Source organism: Sebastes umbrosus, chromosome 20 (genome assembly GCF_015220745.1).
Source record: "Sebastes umbrosus isolate fSebUmb1 chromosome 20, fSebUmb1.pri, whole genome shotgun sequence".
Classification (NCBI taxonomy): Eukaryota; Metazoa; Chordata; class Actinopteri; order Perciformes; family Sebastidae; genus Sebastes; species Sebastes umbrosus.
Window position 1 is genome coordinate 16,068,897 of NC_051288.1, and position 12,761 is coordinate 16,081,657.

The following is a 12,761-nucleotide window of genomic DNA, read 5'->3' on the forward strand; positions in this document are numbered from 1 at the left end:
TGGCCGACCTCTGTGTCTGGGTCAGCTGTCAGCCGCACGATGATGGATGCTCACTGGAAACATACTTGGAGTTTGAGCTATGTCCTTCCCACTGAAGTCCTTTGACACCCTGCTTGACCCCCCCCCCCTCCCCCCGCCACAAGGCAGCAGCCGCCCTAAAAATAAAAGGTGCACGTGTGCTTGTGCGCAGAGACAAGGGTGTAAGATATCACATCATCAAGTGAGGTCTCTGCTGGTGTTTGTGGTTACAAATGAAAACAACGCAATAGCTAGCTCGAACTGGATGCTCCCACAATAGTAGAATCAGCCTCCTGTTGTTATGGTTGGATATATAACGTGTGTATTCGGTGCGCTCCGTTTCCACGAAGCTAGAGTCCAATCAAGCATCAAAGTTAATACCAACGCTCGGCTTCATCATCATCATCTCGAGTGCTTTCATTAAGGGACATTTTTATTCCTCTGGTCCCAGAATTATCAAGAAAACCCCACACACGTTTCAGTTTAACCTGGTCACTATGGCAACGTTTTGTGGCTTTTGATTGAGGATGGCACTTTAAAGGATACGAGTGGTTCAATTTAAAAAAAAAAAGATGGAGCGGGAATGTGGAAGAGAAGAATATAGCACCATTGTGAAAGCTAGAGCCAGTAAAGAGAATCTGAGCGTGACTACAATAATCAACTTCTGACTCAATGTGACACACACAGTTTTCAGTCCACTACAGCGGCTGAAGCATGTAGCATTTTGATCATTTGTTTCTGAGGAGACTTAAGTGATTTCTTGGTCTTGGTTGAATTTACATCACATTATTGACTATTAAGCCATCTATACATTTAAGGAAAGACAGAAAAAAGAATCCTTTCTGCTCTCAATGTGACAAATGACAGGAAATTGTTTTGTCCTTTCTCCAAAGTCAAATCTTCACCATGTTGCTCCGCCATGTTTCTACAGTAGCCCAGAACGGACAAAGCAAACACTGGCTATAGTAGGAGCTAGTTAGCTTTGCTATAGCACTAAGTTTTTATTTTGAGCAAGTATTAAAAAGCATCAAGCCTCACTATTTTCCCACAAATGCCATGTTAGCATTGTTATTTTTTCTTCTTTTAACTCTTTTTTTTTCACAAAATATAACATCTACAGAAGACAACAGCACAGCTGATGAGGGGGAGGTTGTTTGCAGCCTCACACTCTTCTTAGGATCAAGAGGACAACATACAGTATATAGGCTATGCTTGTAGGATTTAGAAATCTATTGAAGCGCTTATACTTGGCTCACACTGCAAGACTTTATTTTTTTTATGTCATTGAAGTCTATTCACGATTTTAAGTCACGACTTTAAAGATCTGGGTAAAAAAACAAAATGTTTCCATGACTCTCCTGGAGTTTGAATAGCCTTCAGCTTTCGTAATAGTGACGCATAAAACCCAAAACATTTAAAAAAAAAATAAATCAGAATGACTCCAGCAGTGAATTTCAACAGTTCTGTTTCATTGACGTTCTACTACTGAGAAAACTCAAGTGGACTTCAGTGGCATTGCCCCTCAAGGAGAGGGAGAATAGGGTGATAGAACACTTTTCTGAGGAGCTTTCGTCATCATTTATTCTCAATTGTTTCGGTCTGTCTAAGAGTAATTGTGTTGTTTTTTAAATGCTCCTTCAGATTTCCCCTCCTCACTCTGAAAATATCCACATATGATGTAAGTTAGTAATGTTCAATGTCCAAAAGAAGTGAAGTAATGTATATTAAATGAGCACTGGGAGGGACACATTGCATGTCTGGCCTTGACGACTTCATAAAGGTTTTTTAAAGTAAAAGAGAAGGTCAGGCAAAGTAATAAAATTAAATAATTCAAATTAAAAATGATTTTCGGAACAGTGTGCAACATTTAGGGGGATCTATTGGCAGGAATGGAATGTGATATTAATAAGTATGTTTTCTTTAGTGTATAATCACCTGAATCGTTGTGTTTTCGTTACCTTAGAATGAGCCGTTTATATCTACATAAGGAGCGGGTCCTCTCCACGGAATCCGCCATGTTGCATTGCCATGTTTCTGCAGTAGTACAGAACTGTTAACTTTTCCAGCTTTGGCCAGAGTCGATAACGTTACTCGCCCGTCGTCGCCGCCGCTCTTTCTCTCTTGCTTCCCGTTGGTAGGTGGATTTGGTTACCTTTATACAGCGCCAGAGTAGCTGCTTTCCCGTTTCCAGCCTTTAAAGGTCCCATATTGTAAAAAGGGCCATTTTCATGGCTTTTATATTATAAAGCAGGTTTAAGTGATATATAAATACCGTGAAAGTATCGAAATTCTTAATCCACAGAGAAATACACACAGCCTGTATTCAGAAACCGAGCTTTTGAAACAAGCCGTCAGGATTTCTGTCCATTTATGATGTCACATATCTACAATATTTAGACCATTTCACAGTTTTAAACGTAAACATTCTAAATGTGTCCCAGTTTATTTCCTGCTGCAGTGTATGTGAATGACATCAGCTGACAGGAAGTAAACATGGACCCAAGCTGTTGCCTAACAACGCAATTCTGTTGCAATTCCATTGAAATGTACTAAAACGGAGCGTTTCAGACAGAGAGTAAATACAGCTATATCCAAGCAGACAGTATGAGGAAAATAAAGTTTTTTTCAAACATTAAAGCATGTAAACATGTTCTAGTAGAAACCCAAAATACAAGTATGAACCTGAAGATCACCATGATATGTCCCCTTTAAGCTAAGCTAAGCTAAGCTAACTGGCTGCTGGCTGTAGCTTCATATTTATCATACAGATATGAGAGTGGATCTTCTCATCTAATTCTCTGCAAGAAAGCGAATACGCTTAGAAGCCACTTAGTTTTCGACTGCTTGCCTTGAAGTAATCAGTAGTCAATGTGTATTACTGTCACAGAATGTTAAGTAAAACAGAGCATGGGCAAATGCAAAGCATCATATTGCAAGATATTTAAATAAAAAATCCCTACCCAATCAACAACTGTTTATTGTGTGTTATTCTGGTTCCTTCCTCATGAGCATCCTATCCTTTGGCAACACAGTTAGATGTTTCATTTTAGATAAGAGACAATTATTGCTCCACATAACACACACACTATCCTTATCAGCAGAGATCTCAAACCACAGAATGCAATCCAGATACCGTGTCCCTCTGCCCTTGGTATTTAATGACATTTCTTTCTGTCCACGAAGATAGAGGGAATCCACCAGAGCGAGCGTTTGTGGAAATGTTTGACTGTTTTCTGTTTTTTTTTTAACTGCTATAAAATTGGACCAGTGGTTTCTCAAGCAAAAAACACATTACATTACAGTACTAAAGCTAATCTGAAAAATCCTTATTGTTATTACAGCCACCACGCCATGCTAAAGCTACGTTTTGGCCATTTTTTACCTGTTTCATTTCTTGCACGAATGGAAAAAGAAACAACAAATAATGTGAATGCATCAAAAGGTTGTATTTATTTTCAGGGCACACTTCCTTTATTCTGCAAATCTCCTCCTCTAAACGCAGTCAATTTCAGTCCGGCTCTTACACCATTATGATTCACAGAGGCCAAGTATGAAATGAGTTTCTCTTTTGACAGAACACATCTTGATTGACAGCTCAACAAATGAGAAATCATTTACTGTGAACAGAGCGGCCGCCTGCTTTTGGCAGAAACGCTGCTTGTCTCTGAGGCGAGTGTGTGTGTGTGTGTGTGTGTGTGTGTGTGTGTGTGTGTGTGTGTGTTCAAATGGCTTTAAAAGTGGATTTAATGTTAGGTTTGAGGCATCAAAACCAAAATAGCAGGGCTGTCAGCCTAAAAGACAGTTTACACCATTTTCCGGTGTAAAAATCTTAACACGGTTTTAAATTTTCCTTTTTTTTTTTAAACATGTTTACATGGAGGGTCAGACCAACAGAACATACTTGAATCTGCTGCACCTTTAAACCTTTAAAAGCAAAACTATTCCTACATCCTGTCTTTGGGTAAAACATGAATGAGTCCACTGTAATTTTTGCTCTAACTACTGTTGCCACAAGTGACAATTACAAGATAACGATAAATGCTAAAACATAGTGAAACAGTAGCACAAGTAGAGAAGAGTCATCAAGTCAGTGGACACACATTAATGTCAGTTACACAGCAATAAGTTAACTGTCTAAATGTATTTTGCTTAGACTAGCTAACATATAGCCAATAACATTAGCTACCGGTCAAACCCCTGAGTGTATTTTATCGAGGAAAGGTGTATTTCAATGTTAAGCATTTCTTCTTCATTTATAGGAAAGATCCGTGGGATTTATCCGTGGGCGACCTCCAGGTCTGAAAAGTGAAGCCGATGCAGAAGTGCCTTAAATTTGCATTCTTTCTAATAGCCAGCAGGGGGCGACTCCTCTGGTTGCAAAAAGAAGTCTGATTGTGTAGAAGTCTATGAGAAAATGAGCCTACTTCTTGATTTATTACCTCAGTAAACATTGTTACATGAGTTTATGGTCTCAATCGCTAGTTTCGATACAACATGATGTATATTTAGTAAATTGATTATGGTCCCATTTAGAGTGAAATAGACCGTAAAGCAGGGTATGCTTTAGGGCGTGACTACCTTGTGATTGACAGGTCGCTACCATGGTATTGGGAGTTGTCCGTGTTTTCGTCTTACAACTTTAACCCTTTTCACAGTGTGCTTTCAGTTCATGAAAGTTAATTATAACCTTTTTGGTCACCTAAAAATGTCTTATTCAGCATTCGGTTGTACTTAGCTCCTCCCTCTGGTGTCACTTCTGGTTGCAAAATACCAAGATGACGACGGCCAAAATGCCGAACTCGAGGCTTCAAAACGGCAGTCCACAAAACCAATGGGTGACTTCATGGTGACTACGTCCACTTCTTATATACAGTCTATGGGAAGAATGTGTCATTTTGTTATCTCGAAAAGTTACATAAAGTGCATTTCCATCTACCTGTTTTTATGTGCAAATTCAATTTGCGCATAAAAAACCTGAGTGGAAACACCGGAAATTTGCAAAAAAGTAAAAATATCGCAAAAACAGTTTTTACGCTTGGCTGAGGTGGAAAAGTTAGCGTGTCAATAAAAGTGCAATTGAAAGCGACATAGCAAATACATCATGATGTACATGAAGCATGTCACCTAAACGTCTTAAAGGTGCAATGTGTGTAGAATCTTAAACTTGGCTACTGTCTAGATTTAAAATACAGTGTTTGAGATCATGAATTTATTGTACTAAATAGTCATCAGGCACTGCACTACCACAGATTAGGACTCCTACATCACTGATTCCATACATTAAAAAAAAATTTACAATGGGGTTGCCAAAACAGTTTCAACAATATCTGAATATGATAACATTCATACAGGGAGGAATTATTGTATTTTTTTGCACCAGACTGCATTAGTTATAGCTAGCTGCACCTGGTAAACTAACAACGAGTGAGTGTATGCAATACTGTACTCTGCACTCTCAAATGCTCATGCTGCTGCAACAAATACATTTCTAAAACCTTAACAGACCCAGAACACCTCATTTGAATGGATGTCATTTAATGTATTCTACACTTTCTTTAGCTAATAGACTTAAAACCTCCAAGAGCTTCAGGGACCTCTATTAAAAGGGGCACCATTTATCACAACAAAGTGAACTGCTGCATTAACCCAGAGAGACCCTGCTGTAAAAGGAGCAGTAGAATAATCAGGTGAGCACACCACCACCGTGCCAATCCTCTACAAGACAGCTTTTTTTATTCTCACTTTGCCAGTAATGGCTTTTTTTGCACGGTCAATCTACAACACTGTCCACTTTGGGTATGCATACAAATGCAAACACTGACTGTGTGCTAAATATCTTCAAGCTATTAAACTAACATTTTTGCTTGAAAAATGACTTTGAATCCATCATCAAAATAATAGCCAATTAATCTGATATCGATTTAATGTGTCTTTATACTTACTTTTATTAAGAAATATGGACCACATGTAAAATTAATGGACACAAATGCATCCAAAAGGACCCATTCGTGACAAGTGAATCTACATTGAAGTGTGATGCTGCCATCTAGTGGTTGGAATAGTTTACTGATGCTGTTTCTGCTGTCTGATTATTACTGGCACTTATCATCATTTTTAAACTGTTTTTGCATTGAAGAACATGTGGCCAAACATCTGATCCAAACATTTGTTAGTAATTGGATTAAGGATCTGTTCCCAGTATTTACCCATTTAATCATGATGATTTTTGAATGGCCCAAAGCTCTGATATGAGTTGTGACTAATAGATGAATATGGAATTAACAAAGCTTTATGACTAATATTTTAAACAAAGGGCAGAAATAGTTTTGCTCCAGATCAGTGCATTCAGTACTGAAAAAAAATGCTAAGCTACAAAGTTGATGTAATTTGTACCAAATAGGACTGTGTTGCATTCGTGGGAGTTCAGAAAAGGTGAGAGTTAGGATGACAAGATACAGGGATACTGAAGTCTAGCGTTGAGGAGAAGGCAGGGAGTCTATACACATCTCAGCTGCCAAACAACAACATTATGTAGATTCAAACATGTATTTAGCAAAACAATACCTCTTATTAAAGTAGCTTGTTATCGCTGTACGAGCCAGAATCAGTCAGGGGATTTATTAGACCTTGTAGCAGCTATATTTTGGGTAAACACACATGCTGTTTTCTTTTCTTTTATGAAATGTCTTCCGATTAGGGAACAAGGTAAAAAGAAAATATAGGACAGTTTTAATCTTGTTGTGACCAAATACTTATTACTTTTCATTGCTGTATGCACACTCGCTATCACTATCACTGAACAATACAGGTATGTGCATACTATCAGTATGTCATATGAAGAATTTGAGCATTATTGACCTAAATATAAGACAGTCCTTATTATAAGATCCTCCCCCCAGAATGACCCCCTTTTTGCAACACCTGTTTAGACAGACTTTTTTGATGATAACGCTTTGAATCAACAAAGAGGCAAATATATCATAGTTGACAGCTTTTGAATAATTTTTTTTTTTTATCATCAAGCTGTTATAAAAATATGATAAGGAAATCCATAAAAAATAAATCTAGGCCTGCCCGACCCTATATGAACCTGCATAGTTTTTGTCTAAGCCCGCTTTACAATTTTTTATTTAAAAAAAAAAAGATGTATTAAAATTAAAAAATGTATTACAAACTTAAGTCAACTAAAGTTTTCTGAATTCAGTAACATAACAGACATTTGTGACACGCTCTGTGACACGTGCCCTCTCCTACCGAATGTTCAGCACAGCTCAAAAATGATCTTATCACAGACTATAAGGTCTGCATTTAAAAAACAAAAGAAAAAAGAAAACACAGGGAAATTGGCGCAAACCTAATCTGATTAAAGCCCGAAGGAATTTTGAAAAATTAAAGCTGTCTCGTTTAGTGTCAGGTCGGGCCCAATCGGGTTTGCGCAGAGAGTCAAAGCTCTAACCTGCACTGCCAAGAGACGTACAAAACATATATGCAAATAATCATCCTCCAATGTCATACCACACCACTGCAAAACAATTCAAAACAAAATTAATCTCGCATGTTATTTATTACTTTTTTTTTTTTTTTTTTTTAGATTTACAAGTTATTTTCACATTTCTTTTAAAAAAGGCTAACAACTCTCTGGTGTTACAGGTATCGCACAATGAATGCAAACAACCGCATCTTTTGCACAGTTCAGAAACATCTGCAGATATGTAGCCTATTAAATCACGACCTGCTTCAATAAGCAAAGTCTAGAGCTTTCCTTATAACTGTGTCATGTCCAGGGCCCTAACAAGAACAAAATGATGTGGTCTAAATTGCAATAAGACAAAATCCTTTAGGATTAATTGCTGCGCCATTTTCAGCAATTTCAGGATTAGTAGTTGGGCATTTGTATCTTTCGTGATGATAATCGATGTAGAGGGAAATGGCAAGAGTAGAAAAGTTAACTGCCAATATATAGTACATATATGTGTATGCACTATATACATACACATACATAACAGACACACGCACACAAATAGGGAAAATGGCAAACAACCTCAGCATCACCCTTCAAAAACAAATCATTTTAAAACAGAATTCAATCAACTGAGACAGAGGCTGAAGATGGACAGGGAGGTAGATAGATACACGGGGGGGGGGAAAGACAGAGGAGAAGTAGTAGTGAGGGATCTTGGTAATTCCCTCTAGCTTATGATTCTTTTTTTTAAAAAAAAGTTCCTTTAATCAAAGAGGATCCAGATAATCTCATCTGTAATCTCAGTTTAAGTGCAGGGGTGGCGAGTGGCTCTGCCCTCTCCTGCCTCTCTGGGTTTTAGCTACGTGCTGTCCTTAAAACGATGTTCAGGGCTCGCTCACTAAGTTCATTTTTTCGTACTTGCTAATTGCCGCCGCTGCCGCCGCCGCAACACTGGCTGCTGCGGCTCTGTGGAGCAGCTTCTTGTAGATCCACTCCCGTCCTGGTCCGCCCCCCTTGTCCGGCTCCACCCTGAGGATCGCTCTTCGGTAGCTTCTTTGCTGCAGGGACAAGATCACAAATGTTTGAATGTAGCAAATTTGAAATGTTCAGCAACATACAAAACAAAGGTTATACTAGTCCAGGGGTGTCAAACATGCGGCACGCCACTATCAGACTCATGGTGGAATATACAAGAACTTGCCAGGAAAAGATAAGAGGTCAGTGAGACATCTCATCTCTTTTGTAAATGGATTGTTCATTAATTGTGAATGTTTTCAGAATGTACTTCTTCTTTTCACCAACAGGAAGGGACAATTTGGAGGTGTTGTTATTTATAGGTTACCATGCAATGGTTTTACTGGTTCGGCCCACTTGAGATCAAATTGGACTGTACGTGGCCCCTGAACTAAAATGAGTTTGACACCCCTGCACTTGTCTATTCATGGAGATTTCTGTCACTGGGGGAAAAAAACAGAGGAGTTTTCTCTGGAGTCCAGCAAGTGTCATGGGAAACTATCATTTAAGTGAACTAATTAGTAATTTGCAGAGTCAAACTAGTTAATTAATTGGGACGTCCTGATAGCGTGAAGGTTAAGATGTATACTATTTAACCACAACTTTCTTGGTTTGACCAGTGTTGCATGTTATAACCATCCTCTTTCGTGTTCTTGCCTATCTCTACATTGTTAAAGGGTAACTTTCAACCCCATTTTCCCATGTTTTGTGTCTAAGTGACTAATGGGGACAACAATTTTTTGAAATTAGTCCAGTATTGAGTGATGACAATGTAACCGGCAGCCGCGAAACAAGCTGCAAGGGCAAGTGAGCAGCGTCAATGTAACTTTACGTCCACTAAAAGTGCTTGTTTTTGCCACTGACAGGCTCAGATTGTTCTTATAAGTGTCTGACAACATGATGGAAAGGACCCTACAGAGAAATGAATGTATACATTTTGACAGCTAAACTAAGTTATGTCATTGTATCCCTTAAACGCATTAAAACATTAAAGCTAAAAAATATTATTCATTTGTGTGCACAAGTTATTAAATCAAGCACAGATGTGTTAACTGTGCACATTGAATAACTATTTGAGAGCACAAGAGCGAACAAAGTATAAGTACATACTTATTTTCCCCTCTTTCTTAAAATCCAAACATCTAACCCATTCAATTCAGGTCAGGTTAGGAAAGCTCTGTCAGGTTTTAAATCTTTGTGCAATAAGTGTTGCCTGAAATATCCATCTGTTGCAGCAGTGGGAAAGGACATTTGACTCAGTAGAAAGAATGATGCACTTACCAATAGCCATGAAAATTTCATTGACGTTCATGGCAGTCTTGGCCGAGGTCTCCATGAAGAGTAGACTGTTGTCATCAGCGTATGTTTGTGCCTCCTAAAAACATCATTTAGATATTGAGGATAGTGTCAAACATTTACAGCGCTGGCAAGTTTAATTCAATTGTATGATATCATATGATGTCAAATGCTAAATATATTTATATTTTTGCATCTTCATACCTGGAGGTCAACAGCTCTCTTGTTTGCGATGTCGGCCTTGTTTCCAGCCAGAGCGATCACTATGTTGGGACTGGCTTGTCTCTGCAGCTCCTTCACCCAGTTCTTCGCCCTTGCAAAAGTATCCTAATTGAGCGACAAACTTTATTAATATTGCTGTCACCCGGTGTATTCACATGACAACTATATTTAACCTAGGTGGAACATTTTTGATAGCTGTACTCTTCTGTGTGACGTCAAAACACCCACAAGTCTGAACACCTACAGGTCAAATTTTAGACTAAAATGACCTAATATTGGAGAAGGTCTTGTATCTTCTGCTCTACTCTGCCTCCAAACAAACCCAATACACCTCCATAAGACATTCTAAAATGTACAATTACCTCCGATTATAAACATAGTTTTGTTTAAAACTTCTGTCACTTTTGATAGCAATAGAGCCAACAATGAATTTAACAAATAAAAATAGATTAAAATAAAGTAAAACTGCAGCGGGGTGTGCTGTGTTGGCTCTCTGTATATACCATATAGGCCAATATTGTGAGCAAATGACGTTTGGAACGAAATTCATTTTATTTTATTTTGTCCTTTATATCATGATTTACGACAAATATTATTTAAAAAAGTACATGTTCCTGGTTTAGATTGGATAGGTATGGCGACTGGAGCCTTAATTGAATATCTTTTTGATAAAGTTTTGGTATTTTTTGAATATCTTTCTAAAGCATGGGATAGGAGGAGAAAAGTAACATACGATAGATAAATTCCTCAGACTTCTTGTCATGATTGGATTTTTGTATGTGTCTTGTGCTTAGGGGGCTGTGTTCGTATGTCTGTGACTGTTTATTTGTTGTATTCCCATTGTGGGATATATCCTGGAGCATTATTTGTGGGAGGTTCATGTTTACGATTATGTCTTTATGATGTTTATGTTGGATGATGCTGGTGTATTGTGCGGTTAGATGATGGAGGGATAACATGCCGAAATGTTTGATTTGTTGCACAATGGATGGGTTATGTAAATGACCAGACACAAAAATAAATTATTCATTCATTCATACACTTATCTTGTGTGCACAAATTAACTAAAACGTGGGAACGTTTTAAATAAATTGAGGGAATTAATTAGATCTTGTGTGCACAAATTAGTAAATTGTGGCCTCAATATATATATATTTTTTCTCTCTATGGCCACTCCCGGGCTCCGTAGTCCCCCATTGTTTCCCTGCAGGTGAAACCTACTGTGTTGGTGATGTCGTAGACCACGATGGCTGCCTGGGCGCCTCTGTAGTACATCGGAGCCAGGCTGTGGTAGCGCTCTTGACCTGCTGTGTCCCAGATCTCAAACTTCACAGTGGTGTCGTCCAGACAGACCGTCTGAGTGAGGAAGGCGGCTGAGGAGAGCAGAACAATGAAGATCAGTGGAATGATGATGTTTTAGGACTGTGTGCATTCCCGTCCTTCTGGAAGATCCGGCTCAGCAAGTAAGTGCTTGAAGGATCTCAGTGGAATTTGACTCAGATTATAAAGTGAAACATGCCAGTTGTTCTGAGCATTCAAAGTCATTCTTGACCTTGTGAATTGTATGTGTGACAATACAATCTCAACTCAAAAATACACATGTGGTTGAAAGCCCCAAAAAAGCTAGTAGGCCTTTAAATAGAGATTACTTTTTCACACGTCACTTGTTAAATTATTTGACGCAAAAGCCATTTATCAGGAGTACAACTGGAGATTTCTTAAATTTCGAAAATGTGATATTTCATTTTATTTTAAATATTAGAGTCTGTAGTGGTAATTAAAGCCTGGACACTTTTAGTATTAGCACAATGTTGAACTTATGGAACTAGAAATAGAACAAAGCCCCCAACATGGAAAATATTGGTCCAATGCTTTATCTAGTGAACCACACCTACACCGGGGCTAAGTATCGAACCGCAATACTTTTTTGGTTCCCGCTCAAATTGTGTAAGTATCAAAAATTGGCATCAACTGTCTTGTCAAATCTGTAATCTCCTTCACTTATTGGTCCACCAATCAAAATGTTGGTGGTTTGATCCCTGGCTCCTCCAGTCCAGTCCACATGTCGAAGTGTCCTTGGGCAAGATACTTAACCCAAAATTGCCCCCGAAGGATGTGCCATCGGATTAGATCCTGATGGGCAGGTTGGCACCTTGCACTCTGATCAAACATTCAAACTAGGCAGCGCTGATCAGATATGAATCAATATTCTGTTACTGTAATGACTATTTCTGACCTTAAATGTTTGCAGAAACATCTTGTAGTGTACTGTTTAACTGTAAAATTAGAAGGTTTGCAACCCAGCAGCCATGTTGACATCTGTTGAGGAAATACCAACCACTGCAAATTCAAAAGCATAGTAATGCGTTTTTGGCTCTTACCTCCAATGGTACTCTCCTGGAATTCATGAAACTGGCCTTTGACAAAGCGCAGCACTAAGCTGGACTTGCCCACGGCTGACTCCCCCAGCAGCACCAGTTTGAATTGGCAGATTTTGTTTGCTGCTGCGGCACCATTTGGCCGAGTCGTTCCTCCCCCGCGCCCAGCCATTGACAGAGACAGAGGCTGTTATGGATGAGATGGGCTGAAACTACAGGTTAACAAGGGGTAAAGACAGAAGCGGAGTCTGGACACACAGGCACTGATGGTGAGCGAGGTCAGAGGCCGAACTCCTGGTGGGAAGAACCGGATCAGGTGGGCAGCGTTGGAGTGACCCGGTCTACCTAGAAAAATAAAAACATGGAAAATC

General features: G+C 38.9%; 1 protein-coding gene across 1 annotated transcript in view; it reads right to left on the bottom strand.

Moving 5' to 3' along the window:
- Window positions 1–7,582: 7,582 nt before the first annotated feature.
- The window catches only part of LOC119479585 (ras-related protein Rab-5C-like), a 6,397-nt gene continuing 1,218 nt past the window's right edge, over window positions 7,583–12,761 (bottom strand). The window contains exons 2-6 of the mRNA XM_037755359.1: window positions 12,394–12,735; window positions 11,234–11,385; window positions 9,995–10,117; window positions 9,776–9,869; window positions 7,583–8,538 (exon numbers count right to left, since the gene is read on the bottom strand). Coding sequence (XP_037611287.1) covers window positions 8,402–8,538; window positions 9,776–9,869; window positions 9,995–10,117; window positions 11,234–11,385; window positions 12,394–12,562 — 675 coding nt within the window. The 5' untranslated portion in view covers window positions 12,563–12,735 and the 3' untranslated portion in view covers window positions 7,583–8,401. The remainder of the gene's footprint in view (window positions 8,539–9,775; window positions 9,870–9,994; window positions 10,118–11,233; window positions 11,386–12,393; window positions 12,736–12,761) is intronic.